Below are 19,949 nucleotides of genomic sequence, written 5' to 3' on the forward strand. Positions count from 1 at the left end.
TGGAAGAAGAATAATTTATCTTCCATTTTCCTATCCCAAGTTATCTTGGTTTGTGCATTAGAAAGTTTACTCAAGAAAGGTTCTTCCAATTTATATTAATTTTGGGATCTACTGCAGTTCACTGTATTGCTGGTAACAAATATTGCTAAAAATCTATGAATTTTAAAGTCTGCTAGCTGCCAAACGGCTGAACGTATAGATCATACACGCACACCATATAAAGAGGTATAAGAAGGCCTACAAATAATCTGGAATAGCCAAGATCCAATGATGCACAGGCCGCAGGGTTTCGGATCCGCATTGATTTTATGCGGATCCGGATCTGGATCCTCAAAATTTGGTCAGTGCGGATCCGGATCCGGATCTTTGACAATAAAAATAAAATCACCAAATTTTTCAAAAAATTTTATTCTTTAATTCGAAGTCAAAAATACTTTTAATTTTCAAGTCTGAACCTAAACCTTAAAGATTGGCTCTCATCAAGAGAATGTCTGAGATTTTATATAAATTTAGGTAGATTTTTCCATTTTTTCCGCATTTTTTGGAGTCTAAGGATCCGGATCCGGATCCGCATTTTTTTGCAGATCCGGATCCGGATCCTTGGACTCAAAAATATGCGGATCCTTGCGGATCCGGATCCGGATCCAGATCCGGATCCGAAACCCTGGCACAGGGAAAGCTTCACTGAAGAAAAAACGCGTAATTAGGTCTTTTTCGCGCATTTCTCTGCACTGCGAGATAATTATGCATTATTGATTTATGGCTATTCCAGATTATTTGTAGGCCTTCTTATGCCGTTTTAAACATTGTGCGGGCATGATCTGTACGTTCAAACGTTTGGCAGCTAGCAGCATTTAAAATTCATAGATTTTTGGCAATATTCGTTACCAGCAATATTTTACCGTGAACTGCAGTAGATCCTAATTTTGCCATGGGATAGAGGGATAGGTCAATAGACGAGAAATTATTCTACCCCCCAAAATTAAAGTTAATAAAGTTAGGGGATTTTAAATTCATTCAACTGTTAATGTTTGATATAATGAAAATAATTTTACAATGTTACTGTACCAGAATAATAGAAGGGCAAATGAATTTTCTTTTATTGACATATCAACAAAACTCGTCGGACAAAGTAGCTGTATTAACTAATCTATACCTTTTTTTCAGCCCCGCCCCACCAAGGGAAAGATGAGAATCCACTGTTTGGAGAATGTGGACAAAGCTTTAAGTTTCCTGTATGAGAAGCGTGTACATTTAGGTAACATTATTTTTAGCTTTGGGTCGGATATCCATCCGAATATCCGGCAATTTTCAATATCCGACCGGATTCCGGATATTTAAACTATCTGGATACCGGATATCCGGCTGATTTCTGATGCCGAATATCCGGTTATCCGGCCCGATTCCGGTAATTTGCAGGATATCTTACGTTGGCCAGATATCCGGCCGGATATCCGGAATTATAAATCATCCGGATATCCGGTGTCCGGCCAAAAAAGTTTCCGGCCCAACAATAATTATTTTTGTTTGTAGCGCAGCTACTCTATAATATGGGTGTAGTAGGTACGTCCGTTCATCTGTCAACTCGTACTTGTACATACTAACTTAAAAGTAATTTGGTTCATGCAGCTTTGATAATCTAATTATGGTGCTATTTATATTTACTAGCCTCTAGAGGCAGGTAGAGAGGGCAGAAAATAGCTAAAGACCATCACAAGATTTAAGACAAAATGAAATAGCCAAAAACTATCTTGGAGCGTAAAAAGGAGAAGTTAAGCAAAAAAAACTTAGTGTTTCATATAATAAAATAATGATTAATCAATAACTATTTAAACATTACTATTACTGAAAATATCCTTTTTCACTTTTTCACAATTAAGTAAAATATAATCATAAAAAGACGTTTAATAAATTGGTTATATGACATTTTATGTTAATTTTACATTATTTTAATTCCTAACTGACTAGAACTCCTCCTAAAATCGGACTTATATATAGATATAGGTTACAAATAATAGTTATTTCTTTCATCGTATTATAAACAGCTTTCCACGGATATAGATTGTACAATTCTACCTCGGGGCAAAAAAAAAATGGATTTAATCTTATAATTGTACAAATTTATATTCGTAGAAATCTGGATTCAATACGATGCTAGACATAGTTTTTTCGTATAGATGAGAACCGGTTCCTATCCACCGGATTCGAATGAACACGAAAAAATGTTTTATTGTATATTTTTATTCTTTCAGTATGTTTACTTGAATAATAAGCAAAAAGCATACATACACATAACATATATGGATAAATGGATAGGTTATCAATTAAAGACATTTTAATCTTATATAAACAAGTAACAGGTTGTTTATCTGTCTGTCTGTTCGTTTAGCAAAGAATCTTATTAATCTAAAAACCTTAATTGGGTTGGTGCTTAGATTTGGTTTTGGGGTTTAAAAACAGAATTTTCGGAGAAGATTAATTTATCCTCAATTAACATATCCTTGCAGCCTGGCAAACAACAGGGATCTAAAGGGATAAGACAATAGCCCATAAATTGATATACATCCCCAGTGATGATACACAAAATTTCCCCTTATGTAGATTTCAATTAGGAGTTGAAACGTTTTGAAACTTAACTTAATTAAACAAACAATCAAAATTCAATAAAAGTCGCCAAAGTTGTTATGCTAACAAATAAAAAACGTTATTATAAAACTTTGGGGACTAGTGTAATAAACAGCCCAATGTTCCCTCCCTCCCTGGGTATACAGTATGAATTGTGTGAGTGAATATCAGATAAGAAGGGTTTAAAATTACATGTTTTTGTCTGCCTGGCCACAATTTGTCTACTCCCCCCTTCCCTCACTTTTTTCCATTCTTTCATTAGCCGATTGTTTTTTTCTACACTCAAATTAAAATAAAAGTTAAAAATAGATTGAATACCTAGACACAAATAAAATAAAAACTTTTAGTCATTTTAATTTCTTTTCATGAAAAATCGGGTATAGCTCCCATGCGTGGCAATGCATGATTCTTCGTATTTTCACAGTAGTTTTCTCCTATTTCTAGCCCCTGCGGGGGGCTCTAACCCTGCGGGGCCAATTGCCTAACCCTGTTGGGCAATCACCTAACCTAACCTAAAATAACCTATATAAAGCCATTTAAAAAAATACGACGAATCGCCCCTTAGGGGCGTTGCCACGAAAGGGACTATTCCCGAAAAATCATATTGGTAATTCTAAAGGGAAATAAAGATTGGTATATTTGTATTCAGATATCAAACTCATTTTTTTAAAACTGACCTACTATTTTAAATAATTGCTTAATTAATCATTACTTAAATCTTTGACTTTTGACATTTAGCAAATAAGAATTTTATCAATTGAAATTGTTAAAAAAAGTGTGTGGGTTTTTTCAATCTTAAATTATTAAAAGTAACCTGTTCTAAAAATTTTATTTTATTTTCTCCCTCTATCCATAATGAAAAAATATGTCTAGCATCGTGTTATGTCCAGTTTTCTACTAATATAAAAATGTATAATCAAATCATAAGATTAAAACCAGTTTTTTTAGCCCGTGCCTTCAGCATCTTGGGGATAAAGAAGTAGTTTATAATACGATGCGGGAAATAACTATTTTTATTTTAGAAAACATGGGTGCCCATGATATTGTGGACGGAAATGCAAGACTTACTCTTGGTCTCATTTGGACTATTATCCTGAGGTAAGACGACTTTAAGTCTAAAAAACTCTTTAAGAAAATGAAACTGAACCTTTGTAACGTTTCTTAGAGATGGCGAAACCAAACACTAAAAAGTCTTGCGGCAAATAAAACAGGCATCTTGGTTGGACAACTAACAGTATAGATATTTTTATTCAGGGCTTAAAACCAGTTTTAACTGGCTGTCAAATAATAATACCCATGGAAGCATTAAAGTCCTGAAAACCACCTTTTATTTATACTAGATAAAGGATATCACTGTATTCTCTTGATACATGACCACACTTTTTTATTACAGATTCCAGATCCAGGACATCACGGTGATCTCTGAGGAGGACCAGACTACCAGAGCCGCCAAGGACGCGCTGCTGCTCTGGTGCCAGATGAAGACGGCTGGCTACAACAACGTGAACGTGAGGAACTTCACCACCTCCTGGAGAGATGGTCTCGCCTTTAACGCCATCATTCACAAGCATCGGTAAGCAGTTTCATTCATTGATTGGCTGATTGATTGATTGATTAATTGATGGATTAAATGATTGATTGATAAAAAGATAGACAGACAGACTGATAGATAGACTGATTGATATATAAATTGATAGATGTAATGTGTACAATAGACGTTCTGGTATTTATTACAGAGTTGCGGCGCTTTCTAAATTGTACCAAACTCTTAAAGGAAAGATCATTACAAGTTTAAATCGATAGGACAATTCTAACATGCTTGAATTAATATATATTATAATTAGATGCTTAAATAGGGCAAAAATATAAAATGTATAAAAAAGAAGTTGAAAGATATATAGAGAATTAAAAATATTTAAGATGTTTATATAAGAATTCTTGTAAGAAAATTAATTTCTAAAATAAATAAGAATCTTCTTCTACAGAACTTTTGATTTTATTATTATACAGCATGACCCTCAAAAAAGTATTTTTAAGCATCTGCAGCCCTTATTTCTCAATGAATTATTAAAAAATGCATATGTCCTATTCTCTATAGTATTCCACGTAAGTAGATAAAAAAATATTTTTTTTACCTCCATTAACACCGGAGATTTTTAGTGCTAAAGTTTTGAAAAAGTGACTGAGGAAAAAGTAACTTTTAACATGATACGACTTTTTTAGCAAAATTAAGCTAGAAATCCTTTTATTTTTGTTACTAGCAGAAACTTTTACAAAAATGAAATAAAAAATTTAGTTTTTTAGTAAAAAGCATTTTTTTACACATATTTTTTGAGTCTTTTTAGTTTAATGATATTTTGAAAAACTTACTTATTAGGCAAAATTGTTTAAGATTAAAAAACCAAATAAATCTCTATGAATATAGCAGGAAAATTGTTTTTGTTTCACAATCCTAACTTTAATAACAAAAAAGTTATAAAGAAAATAAAAATAAAACATAATGATTTTTTAGTCTAAAAAGCTTAATTTACCCCTTATTAAATAATTGAGATGTCAGAAAAGTAGGCGGAGCAACTGTCATAATTAATCCTTTTCTATAAATAAGGGTTAATAAATAACCTAAAATTTGCAAATAATCAATTCATTCAGTAGTATTTTTTGCCATTAAAAATTGATATTTTTAGGTGTAATAAAAAAGAAATATTTAGTTAACTTGTTTTTCTTTATGTCTCATTATTCAATTGCCAGAAAAACATAATATAACCATCCAAAAAATAAGAGAAACAAAAAAAAATTCTTTTTCTCAGTCACTTTTTCAAAACTTTAGCTCTAAAAATCTCCGGTGTTAATGGAGGTAAAAAAAATATTTTTATATCTACTTACGTGGAATACTATGGAGAACAAAGACATATGCATTTTTAAATAATTCATTGAGAAATAAGGGCTGCAGATGCTTAAAAATACTTTTTTGAGGGTCATGCTGTATATTAAATTAATTCTTAGGAAAATGCAGCTTTTTAAAAAAAGTTTAATATATTTTTAGTACCCAGTGAAGCCACTCATTAACTAAAGAATGTTAACATGTCCGACTACACGGTTTTACACGTTTTTTTTTCTGTTTTGATAATCCATAGCATTTTATTATGAAAACGGAACTTTAAATTTTTTTACTTCTGTTTGTTTTTGACCTTTTTAAAAATTAAACTTTTCGGCTATTTGCATTAAGATATTTGCATAACGTTATCCTGTATCAATGGACTCCTATTTTTTATTCGTTTTGCCTGTCCGTATATATTTTGAAATATCTTTTGCAGTATCGCTTAGAACCCGATTAATATCCGATGGATTAGAACCGGTTATCAGACATACTGAAAAATTATGTATAGCTTCGTATTTTTTCCAGTTTTCTACGAATTTAAAAATGTACAACCATAAGATTATAACCATTTTTTAGCCCATGCCTTCGGCATCTCGTGGCTAAAAAAAATCGTTTTAATGTTATAATTTTAAATTTTTATATCCGCGGAAAGCTATTTTTAATAACTAATGCAAAATTTCTATCTGAACTAAATTATTTATTTACAGGGCGACCACTGCATACTATATATACTATTTATACTATATAGGATGAATTTGGATACTATATCATACTATATGACAAAAAATTACTATATATACTATATATTATTACCTTTATTTGAACAAAATTTACTATATATACTATATAATATTACATTTATATAACAAAAAACGAACGACAAAAATGCATAAAGCTCTACAGTAAGAAAGAGATGAAGAAAATCCTTTAAAATATATTTTTGTTTGTGATTATGATATAAATATCAGTTATTTTTCATAGAATTAAATTAAGGGTGAGGGGGGAGTTATAGGTTATTTGGGATAATAGTTTACTTTTGGGTAGTAGTTCTCTTATATTTAATAATTTTTTTGATAAGTCTCCAGGTTCAGGTGCTGCAGGCTAAAAGGTGGTTTCTGGACAGGTAGAAAAATTGTTTAATTTAGAGAACAACTTATGAAACAGAATATGCATCTTTCATGATGTTATTAACTCTAAAGAAAAAATTAAAATTGGCCTCCAATTTTTGGTCTTACAGGCCACCAAGTCCACTTTGGACAGGTAAAAATTCAATTTTTTTGTTTGAAGAGTTAGAGGTCAACCTATAAAACAGAATATGCATCTTTTTGGATTTTATTAACATATCTGAAAAAAATTGAAAATTAGCAACCTCTGGACAGGTAAAAACTCAATTTTCTTATTTTTTGAGGTCAACTTATGAAACAGAATATGTATTTTTTTGGATTATTAACATATCTGAAGAAAATACAATATGAATAGGCCTCCAAGTTCAGGTCCTGCAGGCCTTTAGGTCCACTCTGAACAGGTAAACAATAAAATTTCTTAGATGAAGAGTTAGAGGTCTATTTATATAACAGAATATGCATTTATTTGGATAATATTAACATATCGGGATCCAAGATCAGGTTCATTTAGGACAGGTAAAAGATTCAAATTTATAATTTGAAAAGTTAGAGGTCAACTTAAAAACTGAATATGCATGTATTTGGATGTTATTAACATATCTGAAGAAAAAATTAAAATCCGCCATCAATTTCAGGTCTTCCCTGGACAGAGTCTACATGGAGGCCTGCAGCACCTGGACCTGGAGGTCATTTGTATTTTTTCTCCAGATATGTAAATAACATCTAAAAAGATGCTTATGGTGTTTTATAAACTTACCTCTAACTCTATAAATAAAAAATTTAAATTTTTACCTGTCCAGAGTCCACCTGGAGGCCTGCAGCATCAAAACCTGGAGGTCGATTGTCATTTTTTCTTTAAACATATAAATAGCATCTATAAAGATGATTATGTTGTTTAATAAATTAACCTCTAACTCCTTAAATTTAAAATTTTTATTTTATTCGTGTCCAGAGTCCACCTGGAGGCCTGCAGCACCTAAACCTGAAGGCCAATTTTATTTTTTCTTCAAATATATAAATAACATCCAAATATAAGCTCATTTTGTTTACAAATATATACCATTAACTGTTCATTTAAGGGAAGTTTGTTGTTCAACTCTCCATGCAGAGTCTGCAGGACCAGAACTTGGAGGTCGATTTTTTTTCTTCAGTTATGTTAATAACATCCAAAAAGATGCATATTCTGTTTTATAAGTTGACCTCTAGCTCTTTAAAAAAGAAATTTGAATTTTTTACCTGTCCACAGAGTGGACCTGGAGGCCTACAGGACCAGAACTTGGAGGCCGATTTTAGATATCTTCAGATTTGTAAATAGCATTTAAAAAGATGCATATTCTGTTTTATAAGTTGGCCTCTAACTCTTCAACTAAAAAAATTATCTATAACCTGTCCAGAGTGGACCTGCAGGCCTGTAAGACCAGAACTTGGAGGCCTATTTAAATTTTTTCTTCATTTACGTTAATAACATCCAAAAAGATGCATATTTTGTTTTATAAGTTTATCTCTAACCCGTCAAACAGAAATTTTAATTTTTTTTACTTGTCCAGAAACCACCTTCCAGCTAGCCTGTAGCACCTTAACCTGAGACCTATCCAAAAAATGATTAAATATATGTGAAATACTAACCAAAAGTAAACTTTTATCCTAAATAACCTATAGTCTCACATTAATACCTAGCCTAATAATCACAGATTAAGCCCCTTATTTGTGAAATTGCTTTGATAACAGCTTTGCTTTGAGTTATTAATGATGATGTATATACTATGTATTACTAAATAATTCTAAGTCCGATACTATATCATACTATATGAGTTTAAAAAAATATACTATATATACTATATGGATTTAAAAAATATACTATAAAAATACTATATTTTTTTTGTTTTGGAGTGGTCGCCCTGTATTTATTTCAGTGCTGATCTGGTACAATATGAGAAGTTGAGCAAGAGCAATGCCATGTACAATTTGAACCATGCATTTAACCTTGCAGAGAAAGAATTTGGTCTCACCAAGCTCCTCGACGCTGAGGTTGGTTTTGTTCTTGTTTTTTCTATGCCTGCGTAGCGCAGCTACTTTGGAATTGGAAAGTCATTTCTAAAGTAGAAATGTGTTCAAATTGATTTTAAACAAATATATTGAAAAATTATTTTTGATTTTATATAGAAGTAAATTTAATATTGTTAAAAGGGGTAGTTGCACGAAGTGTATTTAAATTGAATTTAGTGAACTGCATATTTTTTTGTTCAATAGTTTAAACTCCATATATTTGAAAGAATTTAAATTAAAAAAAATATCATGGCCTGAAAATCATATTTTTTGGATATATGCAACGTAAATAGCTGTCCTGTTTTTACAAAAACAGCATGATGACTATTTTGGTGGTGCCAAATTGATTGCTATTTATTGTAATACAAAATTATATATATTATATATAACTTATGCTTGAAATCAAACTTGTTAAATGCACTTCATGCAACTATTCATTTTAGAGGTAAAATTAATCTAATCTTTCTTTTCTTCAAATCAGTGTTGCGGATCCGCAGTGATTGTATGCGGATCCGGAACCGGATCCTCAAAATTTGGTCAGTGCGGATCTGGATCCGGATTCTACCGGATCCGACTCCGGATCCTTGACAATAAACATAAAATCACCAAATTTTTCAAAAAATATTTATTCCTTAATCTCGAAGTCAATTTTTTTTAAATTTTAAGTCAGAACTTAAACCTGAAAGATTGGCTCTCATCACGAGAATGTCATTGTAAGTGACTATTTTATATAAATTTAGGTAGATTTTTCCATAAATTTATACCCCAGGATCCGAATCCGCATTTTTTTTGCGGATCCGGATCCTTGGACTCAAAAACATGCGGATCCTTGCGGATCCGGATCCACAACACTGCTGCAAATGCTACTTTTCAAAATCCTAAATTTTTTTCTTTCCTTTTCTATTACTTGTCAAAGAGTCATTTTATTATTGAAATTAAAATCAAGCTACATATAAATCTGTTAAGACATTTATTGCTTTAAAATGACCTTTAATCTTAATTTTGCAATGAATTTAGTGATTTCATTTATTTTTTATTTTTTCAAGATAAGAACTTGCATTTTAAACATTGTTAAACTGTTTTTATATTCTGTTAATAAGATATTAATTCAAAAGTTGTGTCTATATAAATTTTATTTCACACATTAAATTTAAAAATTTTGAAATTCTACCTCATATACATAGACGTCCAAGGGGGGAGGTAAAGGGTTGTTTATCCCCCATTCTCCTCAAATTTTTAAAAAGATTATAAGCTTACCCCCCTCAAACCTTTGAACTCCCTTATTTTACTACCCTCAAAATAAAGCTTGGACGTCTTTGCTTCCATGCCCCCTTATATTTATTTCCAGTATGGCCATGAAAAAAAATCATGTATAGCATCGAATTACCGACAATTATCCACGAATAATAATCATAAAATTAATACCAGTTTTGTTACACCGGGCCTTCGGCACCTCGGGGTAACAAAACTGGGTTTAATTTATAATTTTTCATTTTAATAGCCGCGGAAAGCTGTTTATAATACGATGCGATAATTAACTATTGATTTTCTCTGCTGAATATCATCACATTGATAAGATCTAGTGTAGCAACTCTATAATTATATTTATATTTTAGGATGTATTTGTTGACACGCCAGATGAGAAGTCAATAATCACCTATGTTGTCACATACTATCATTACTTCAGGAAAATTATTATTGAAATAAACTTAATTGATTTGTTGTTTATAAAGGAATAATACAATGGCCGGTAATTGATGTAAATTCCCAATGATGATAAACAAAATTGCCCCTTCTTTTGATTAAAATTAGTGGCTGAAACGTTTAAACACTCAACTTAATGAAACAACCAATCAAAATTCCCTAGGTAAAGTTGTTAAGACAAAGAAAAGAAAACGTTTTTATATAACTTTTGAGACTAGTGTAATAAAAAGCCCATTGTCCTCTCTCTCCGGTTGTTTAGCTATACCCATACATACAGAAGTTTAAAAAGAAAGGGTTTATAATAACCGATATATTATTACTTGGATGTTGCACCAGATTTTCATGTACTCTAATAAAGTGATACTCGCAACTGGTTAAAATAACGATACCCATCATATGAGGTCCCAAATGAGGTCCAAATTAGCAACCTAAAATGACGATAAATTATCCTCTGTCAATATATCTACATATTCTATGTCCATTTTAATAATATACTATTTTTCATTCCTGATTTGCAAATTGGCATTTGAAATGCATTCATATTCCCAAAATTATGATATTTTTTTAATGAATTAAAACCGTAAAACTGGTTTTAATAATAATGTGTACGTGCAGTAAGCTGAGGCAAGAAACAGTCCAGGGTAAAAGAATTGCCAAGGTAAGGAAAACTTTTATGTTCATAGGGCCTGTATGAAACCAATGTGTGAAAATGTATTTTTGCACACTTACCATAAACTTTTAAAATACATATTTTATGTTTAACCAAAAATTTTGTTAATACCATTATGTTAAGAATATTAAAAACAACTGAATTATTTATATTTTTACTTCAATGAACACACAAATAATCTGTTTATTTTTTACTAAAATTGTTTAGGTTCTTGGTATTGAGATGGAGATTGATAAAATGATCAAGGAGTACGAGTCTCTCACTTCTGATCTCTTGGTTTGGATTCAGCAGGTAGTGTCGAAAAATTTATTTTTATGAAGAGGAAAGGTCTTGGGATTGGACATAAGGAGAAAAAAATAAATTAAATGATTTTATGTAAGAAAAAGAGGGAAGCAAATAATTTAAATATCGAATTTTCCTCCCTTATAATCATTAAAGGAGAAGAAGCAAGCTTCTTGTTAGGGAAGAAACTGATTCAGCCATTCCTGATATCTTTTGCTTCTTTGCAAGGTTTCCAAGATTTTTGATTTGAGGGGGGGGGGGGTAATCACCCATTGGACTTCCCTGCTTCTTTGTATTATAAAAAAAAATCAGGAATAGGTGTTACAAACAAGTAAAATATAAATAAATATTTCAGCTGTTTTTAGGGGACTTTATTAGAAAATATTTCTGTATCGCTTCAAAACCGATTATCATCCGGTGGATTAGAACCGGTTCTCAGCCATACTAAAAAATTATGCAAAGCAACGTACTATAACCAGTACAAATGATTATAAAATGTACAATGATTAGATTAAAATCAGTTTTTTAGCCAGTGCCTTCGGCATCGCGGGGCTAGATTTAATCTTATAATTATACATTTCATTTCCGCAAAAAGCTGTTTATAATACGATGCGATGAATAACTAAAAATAATTCAGTTGTTTAATAGAAAATAACGAAAATAAATATTTTTAGGTTATCGAGGCTTTGTCCGACAGAAATTTTGCCAACTCGCTCCGTGGAGTGCAAGAACAGTTGGGACAGTTCAACTCTTACAGGTACAGACATGTTGATGATCCAAGGCCTGTATGAATACTATGTGTGAAAATGTGTTTTTGCATAGTACTTGATATTACATTTCAAAATAGGTAAAGACTTGTTGGTGACACTTAACAGACAACCAACTCTGTAATTCGTCATTGGGCTATTTAATTCAAATTGAAATTTTGGGTATAGCCCCTTTCGTGGCAACGCACCTTAATGGGCGATTCATCGTATTTATCACAGTAGCTTTTTTTCCTATTTCTAGCCCTTGAGGGGCCAATTGCCTAACCCTGTGGGGCAATCACCTAACCCAATATTACCTAACCTAAAATAACCTTTAAAAAGCCATTTTAAAAATACGACTAATCGCCCCTTAAGATGCGTTGTCACGAAAGGGACTATTCCCGAAATTTTTAGTAATTGGATGTTTTGCTATTAGAGTAAACCAATAGAGGGGGAAGGGGACCTAGTGCCGACTTTCAATTGGGTCTTTGAAAATCAACCAAAAGCGTCGGAAATATTAACACAGCCAATTCGCTACAAAAGAACTTAAAGCAATTCGTAAGCAGACTGAAAAGGTCCCCAACAGTGGTATTATGAAGTTAGTTCTGTTTGTAAATCAAAGCATTTCCACTACATTTTCTTAAAGCATTCTAAAAGCAGAAATAAAATAAAGTATGTAATGAAACAACTATCAAATTAAATATCTAAAAATAAATTTGATACCTATTACTAAACTACAAAAGAAAAATGTAATTGTGTAACCAATATTTGGTGCGTTGTTGTTTTCTACATTTACCTTTAGTCATTTCATTTCCTACAATTTGTACTCTATGCATTTCTGTAAAAGTTTATTTGAAAATTTACAAAGGGGGAGGTAGGTTACGCTAAAATTTATAAGTGTGAGTTTTATGGCTTAAAAAGAGGGAAAAAATGGGGGGGAAAATTTATCATTTCACTTTTTCATTTTTTTCCCCCAACAACATATTTTATTTTTTTTACCCCCCCCCCCCCCCCCTTTTTAGCAAGGTCAATTTTGCAGAGTATACACCCCTGATTTTTGGTGAAAATTCCCTGTATCAATAGGCAGCAATTGTATAATTTACTAAGTCCGTCAGTCTGTCGGTCATGCATAAAACGACAATACAAATAGTATTTCAGAAAGGTTTCGTGATTTCAATGAATTATTGCCTAACATATATTTTATAATTCATCTTGACTGTTTGTCCTTCCATGATTTTTGAGTGCTTCGCAACTTATTGATGTTGTCATGCTTGTTTTATTTAGAAATGTTGAGAAGCCGCCGAAATTCCATGAGAAGGGTAACTTGGAAGTATTGCTGTTCACACTACAATCCAAGATGAGAGCTCATAATAAGGTAAATAAATTTTACAGGTTGTTTCCTTTGGATGATCCTTACAAAAAATAGCCCTAGACCTGCTCGTTGGTAAAAAGCAATCAGTTAGATGTTTCTTTTAACCCTTACAGATCGGGCCCCTATTCCCACCCTAATAGATCGGGGGGGGGGTCATATTGACCCCCCCCCTCTATCTCGGCTTCTGTTACAGATAAAGACGTAAAATTTTTTTCTGGTGGTTCATGTGTATTTTTAGAGAAAATTACTTTTTCTAATCATAGCAGTCAGGCCGCTCCTTAGCCGCTTTTTAGCGGCCAGCCGCTTAATTTTAAAACAGCTGTAGAGCGGCCAATTTTGCAGCTAGGATGAACAAATTTTAGGACGAACTTTTTTTTTCCATAACAAAAAAATTACTTTTTCTGATCATCGCCGAAAAACGGCAAATAACGGAAACCGCCATTTTCGGCGGTTACGGCGGTAAAACGGCGGTTGGCGGCGCCAATTAATATTTTTATCTGTTTATTGTTGCTCAAGAATTTACCAAAAAAAAATTATAGGTCTCTAGCTGTAATAGAAGACACGATATTCATGATATATGTCTGTGGTAAAAGCCGGACAAAAATCGGTCATAAAGTCGGTCAGGGTGCGGTCAAACGGTCATAACACCACTTTTCTCATAAGGTCATTGATATCTCAGTATTCACCAAAAAAATTTTAAGTGTTTACCTTATACACAAAAGTCATAATGTAGAAATTAAATTTATTTAGAATTTTTTTTTTAATTTTGGTGCTACCCAACCGACTTTGACCGGACACCACGACCGACACAGACCAGATATCCTAATAATATCAAATCTTGCCGACGCATAATTACTAAACTTAAAAAGTCATGAAGTAACAGCTCTCCATCTTATCTACGAAAAAAATGACATTGAAAAAACTAGAGGGGGGGGTCAATATGACCCCCCCCCCCCCCGATCTGTAAGGGTTAATTAAAGGAAAGACACATGGATAAGGACAATTGCAGATAAATGGAATTACCTTATTCAAATCCTTATAATAAAGTAAAAGGGTGTTTGTTTGTTTGTTTGTCTGCTTGTTTGAACCGAACGATCTCGCTAACCGTTGAACTGATTGGGTTTTCCGTTACAGGGTAGCTTCTCATAGGCCCGGGAAGGTTTATAATTATTTTGTGGGAGGGTACCACCACCCTCCCGAGAGAAAAAAAATAAACCCACCCCAAAAAAAAATATGTTGTGTTTTTTTTAAAAAATGGGTTTTGAGATTCAACTCCCCTTTTAAGTGCCCCTAGAGGCCTCTAGTAAAATATAAAGTAGTACTAGTAAGGTTTCCTTGTCTGAAGCTTAAGATTTCAATGACTACCGAATTGATTGGAGTTCTCTTTAATTATGGTAGCTTCACATAGGTCCCTGGATAGTATTAGGCTGTTTTTCTGCTTCCTTGATGCCCCTTGAGTACAAAGCTAGAGGCGCAGCCGCTGATAAGTAATATGGATTCCATTAACATTATGTTTTATTTTCAGGTGCCCTACACCCCAAAGGAGGGCAAGTTGATCCGCGACATCAATGCCGCCTGGGAGCGCCTCGAGAAGGCGGAGCACGAGAGAGAATTGGCGCTCAGGGAGGAACTTATCCGCCAGGTAGAGTTTCAGTATGTAATAGTGCAGCTATTCTGTAATTACTATGTCCGTAATTATACTCCGTACATCAGTTTACATTGGTAGAAACAACTGTAAATTAATCTAAACTTACATTGCATTGAATTAATGGGCCAAAAATATCATATTCGGTGATTTACTGAAATAGTTTCTAAAAAAAAAACTTATATTAGACTTTACGAAAGCCCTTTTTTGATTTCATGTTTCCTATTATTTTTTTACTTTTTTCATTAATTAGGTATTGTGTTGGCTTTTTATTGAATAATTTCCTATTTTTTTTTTACAAAATATTCAAGATAAAAACTGCTAGCTTAACATATTAAAATTTTTTAGGAAAAACTTGAGCAGTTGGCCGCTAGATTCAACCGCAAGGCCGGCATGAGAGAGACCTGGCTGTCAGAAAATCAGCGGCTGGTCAGCGCTGACAACTTTGGCTTTGATTTGGCGGCTGTTGAGGCCGCGGCGAAGAAACACGAGGCCATTGAGACAGATATCTTTGCTTATGAAGAAAGAGTTACTGCAGTCCATCAGGTCAGTGTTTTATATTCACCCTTTTCTTCCCCCTACAAAAGATAGAATTTTACAAATATATGAAAATATGTGATTTTTATAACATGTGAAATAGTTAAATAAGGTAAATTAAAAAAGAGTTTGTCTTAATAGATTCACACTTATGTAATTTGGCGAGAGAAAAAAACGTTTGGTCACCGTTTTTCATAAATGCACGTTATATCCCTTTAAAGCAACTGCCATGTCAAATTTTAGTGTTCTATTTCTGTTTTAAAGTCATAGAACACACACCTTTACGGAAAATAAGCAGAAATCATAATGCCTGTCTTAGCAAATTAAAGTAAGAATATTCTGGAGAGCATTAATTTATTTACATTAAAACTATCTAATAAACTATATTACCTCGTTCCTCTACACTTACTATTAATGTCGCGCATCTGACATAGCATCAGTAGGAACCATTTTAAACGTCTTTATTTATGATAAAATCTAATAAACTAACATTTCATATTGCCTAGGTTGCCCAAGAGCTTGAAACTGAGAACTACCACGACATTGCACGCATCAACGCGCGCAAGGAGAACGTGCTCAAGCTGTGGAACTATCTGCTCGAGCTGCTGAAGGGTAGAAGGGAGAGGCTGGAGCTGTCCCTCCAGCTACAACACAGCTTCCAGGAGATGTCCTACATTCTGGACAGGTAAAAATATTTAAATAATAATAGATCCAGGAACCTTGTTATAATTCCATAATTTTCATAATTCTTTGGGAACATTAATTAAATGTTAATTGGTTGTTTTATTAAGTTGAGTGTTCAAACGATTCAACCACTAAGTATAATCTAGAAGGGTTAATTTTTTGTATTATCATTGGGAGTTTACATCAACTTTTCTGCCATTATCTTATCTATTTAGATCCCCGCTTTTAACTCTATACTTTCATAACCTTTTCTTATTTTTAGCATGGAAGAATTGAAGCTGCGCCTGTTGTCTGACGACTTTGGCAAGCATTTGATGGGTGTAGAGGATCTTCTACAGAAGCATAGCCTTGTCGAGGCCGACATCAACGTTCTTGGCGAGAGAGTCAAGCAGGTATTGTCATTAAATCAAGAATAGTTAGTTTTCGCTTCGTGTTATAGACAGTTTTCCGCGGATAGTGATATGAATAGCGAAAAGATTATAACCAGTGTGTTAGTCCAGAGTGGCCAAGGCACGGGTTAACAAAAAGGTATTATTTTTATTTTAATATTCGTGGAAAATTGTCTAAAACGCTGCAGTATATGAGTTTTTTAAATGGCTTAGAACCGGTTCTAATCCAGCGGATATTGATCGGTTTTGTAGCAATACTGGAGACCGAAAATGTTTTATTTTTATACAATTTAAATCAAATCATTTTTATTCCTATTTAATTCATTTATAGCTAACCTATTTCTAAAATTCAAAATTCCCATTATCAATTTATCCAATTTTGCATCTATTTAATTCCTTTAAAATTAATTTTATGATACACAACACATTGCCCTTTATATTTGGGTTGGGCCGGATATCTGGCCATCTTTCAATATTCGGCAAATTACCGGATATCAGGCATTAGAAATCTAATGAAAAAGTTGATAATAGAGTTACAGTACTATATCTTTGCATGTCAATTTAATGTATAAAGTAGTCAAATTAAGAAATATGCTATCAAGGTTAAATATTCAGGTTGTCCAATACAGCCAGCGCTTCCTTGACGACGAGGTCGCTGACGGGTACCGACCCTGCGACCCATCCATCATTGTGGAGAGAGTTCAGAACCTGGAGGATGGCTATGCTGAACTTGTTAAGTTTGCTGTCGAGAGAAGGTATGTGTTTAACTGCATGGATCTAAAGGGATAAGACAAAGGCCTATAAATTGATGCACATCCACATAATTATACACAAAATAACCACTTCTGTAGAATACAATAAGTAATTGAGACGTTTGGACACTCAACTTAAAATAACTAACCAATCAAAATTCAATAAAAGTCCCCAAGATTGTTAAGCCAATGAATAAGAAAACAGTATTATGAGACTTTGGGGACTAGTGTAATAAACATCCCAATGTCCCATCCCACCCATGTTTAACTGTTTAAACATCTTTTTCAGGGAGGGGGGGTATATTGGGCTGTTTATTTCACTAGTCCTCAAAGTCTTATTATAACTTTTTTTTTTATTCGTTGGCTTAACAACCTTGGGGAAAATTATTGAATTTTGATTGGTTGGTTCATTTAGTTGGGTGTCCAAAGTTTCAACTACTAATTGTATTCTACAGAAAGAGGTAATTTTGTGTATCATCATTGGAATGTGCATAAATTTTTTGGCCATTGATAAATCCCTTTAGATTCTTGATTTTTTTGTCTGGATGTACATTTTTGGCTTGAATTGTCGTCTTTCATTATTTTCCTAAGTTGAAGTTTATTTATATATTAGCCTTTTATATCAATATTTTTTTCACTATCCACAAATCTTACCTATTCAAAAATATTTCTGTCATTGAAATTGTCAAAAATTCATATTGCATTCTTTTTGGTTGGTATAAACTGCCTGTCGCTGAATCACTATATTTTATGTTTAATAAAAACTTCAAAATACCTATTCCTCTTATTTTGGGTGATTTTACTTAAATTTAAAATGTTCCAAAAATCCTCTTTGTAGTATATAGATTTTCTCCAAAGAAAACAAAAACTTTTTTTTTGCAGATCTCGTCTGGAAGAATCCCGGCTGTTGTGGCAGTTCTACTGGGACATGGCGGACGAGGAGAACTGGATCAAGGAGATGGAGAACATCCTGTTGCAGGGCGACATTGGCCACGACCTCACCACCATCAACCTCCTTCTGGGCAAGCACAAGACTCTGGAGACCGAGATTCTGGGCCACGAATCTGCACTCCAGGTTTCTATCAGCGGTGGAACCGATCTGATTGAGCAGGGCCACTTTGGCGCCGCCAAGATCCAGGAGCGTATCGACGAGGTGACCGGCCGCTGGAGCGAGCTCATCGCCCGCATGGACGCGCGCAAGAAGCGTCTGACAGACGGTGTGGACTTCCATCAATTCTTCACTGATGCGGATGATGTTGACAACTGGATGTTGGACATCCTGCGTCTTGTGTCCTCAGATGATATCGGCAAGGACGAGGGCAACGTGACTACACTGCTGAAGAAGCACAAGGATGTCACCGACGAGCTCAAGAACTACCAGGCCACCATCGACGCACTGCACGAGCAGGCCAACAATCTCGGCGAGGAGGACCGCGAAAGTGGTCCCGTTGTCGAGCGCCTTGCCTCCATTGACCGCAGATACAAAGAGCTGCTTGAGATGGCCAAGATTAGGAAGCAACGTCTGCTCGACGCTCTGTCGCTCTACAAGTTGTTCACTGAGGCGGATGGCGTGGAGCAATGGATCGCTGAGAAGGAGAAGATGTTGGACACCATGGTGCCCGGCAAGGATATCGAGGACTGTGAGATTATGAAGCACAGATTTGATGGCTTTGACCGCGAGATGAACGCCAACGCGTCTCGTGTTGCTGTGGTGAACCAGCTGGCACGTCAGCTCCTCCATGTGAAGCATCCCAACTCTGATGATATTGTCGACAGACAGAACACACTCAACTCAAGGTAATTATTCATTTGGATTTAGGTGAAATACATTTTTTACATGGGATTGAATCATATGTGACCAAACATAACAAACCCTTATTCTGCTAGTAATTTTTTTCTAAGTTTGATAAAGAAGTAGGTAAGCCTTTTATGTAAGTTAGCGAAGGACCTCGTTAAGCCTTTTATGTCAGTTAGCGAAGGATCTCGTTAAGTGCTGAACCGATATGGTTTCTCTTCTATAGTGTAGCTTTTAAGTCCATGGAAGGTTTTTAATTATTTTCTCTAAAATAATATTGACCTTCCTTTCCCACCCCCCCCCAAAAAAACTCTTTTCTTTTTAAAACTAAAATTAAAAGTGAATGGTCAAATTCTCCCACCCCCTATTCCCTCAAGTGTCCCTTGAAGCCCCTAGTCTATATCTAAAGTAACCAAACCTCCATTATAGATGGTCCTCACTGCGTGAGAAATCCGAGGCTAAACGTGAAGAGCTCGTGGCCGCGCACGGCGTACAGATCTTCCACATTGAGTGCCGCGAGACCGTGACCTGGATTGAGGACAAGATGAGGGTCCTGGAGCAGACAGATGAGCTTAAGATGGACCTCACTGGCATCATGACCCTACAGAGAAAGCTCTCAGGTGAACATGTTGGAAGATTTTTTTAATTTGAGAGTAACGGATTTTTTAATTTAAGTTTTTTACGAAATCCTTCATATTTA

The 19,949-nt window shown here is 34.0% G+C and overlaps 1 protein-coding gene across 9 annotated transcripts in view; it reads left to right on the plus strand.

Moving 5' to 3' along the window:
* Positions 1–19,949, plus strand: part of beta-Spec (spectrin beta chain) — a 71,680-nt gene that overhangs the window by 16,464 nt on the left and 35,267 nt on the right. For all 9 annotated transcript variants that reach the window (XM_080176214.1, XM_080176218.1, XM_080176211.1 and 6 more), the window contains exons 4-19: positions 1,168–1,258; positions 3,648–3,723; positions 4,019–4,198; positions 8,541–8,655; positions 10,290–10,357; positions 10,990–11,035; positions 11,255–11,338; positions 12,004–12,086; positions 13,360–13,450; positions 14,973–15,089; positions 15,441–15,638; positions 16,136–16,314; positions 16,576–16,705; positions 17,318–17,457; positions 18,337–19,251; positions 19,679–19,869. In XM_080176214.1, the coding sequence (XP_080032340.1) occupies positions 1,168–1,258; positions 3,648–3,723; positions 4,019–4,198; positions 8,541–8,655; positions 10,290–10,357; positions 10,990–11,035; positions 11,255–11,338; positions 12,004–12,086; positions 13,360–13,450; positions 14,973–15,089; positions 15,441–15,638; positions 16,136–16,314; positions 16,576–16,705; positions 17,318–17,457; positions 18,337–19,251; positions 19,679–19,869 (2,704 nt within the window). The remainder of the gene's footprint in view (positions 1–1,167; positions 1,259–3,647; positions 3,724–4,018; positions 4,199–8,540; positions 8,656–10,289; positions 10,358–10,989; positions 11,036–11,254; positions 11,339–12,003; positions 12,087–13,359; positions 13,451–14,972; positions 15,090–15,440; positions 15,639–16,135; positions 16,315–16,575; positions 16,706–17,317; positions 17,458–18,336; positions 19,252–19,678; positions 19,870–19,949) is intronic.

The sequence above is a fragment of the Acartia tonsa genome, chromosome 11, assembly GCF_053477335.1.
Source record: "Acartia tonsa isolate MP-2025a chromosome 11, ASM5347733v1, whole genome shotgun sequence".
In the NCBI taxonomy this organism is placed as follows: Eukaryota; Metazoa; Arthropoda; class Copepoda; order Calanoida; family Acartiidae; genus Acartia; species Acartia tonsa.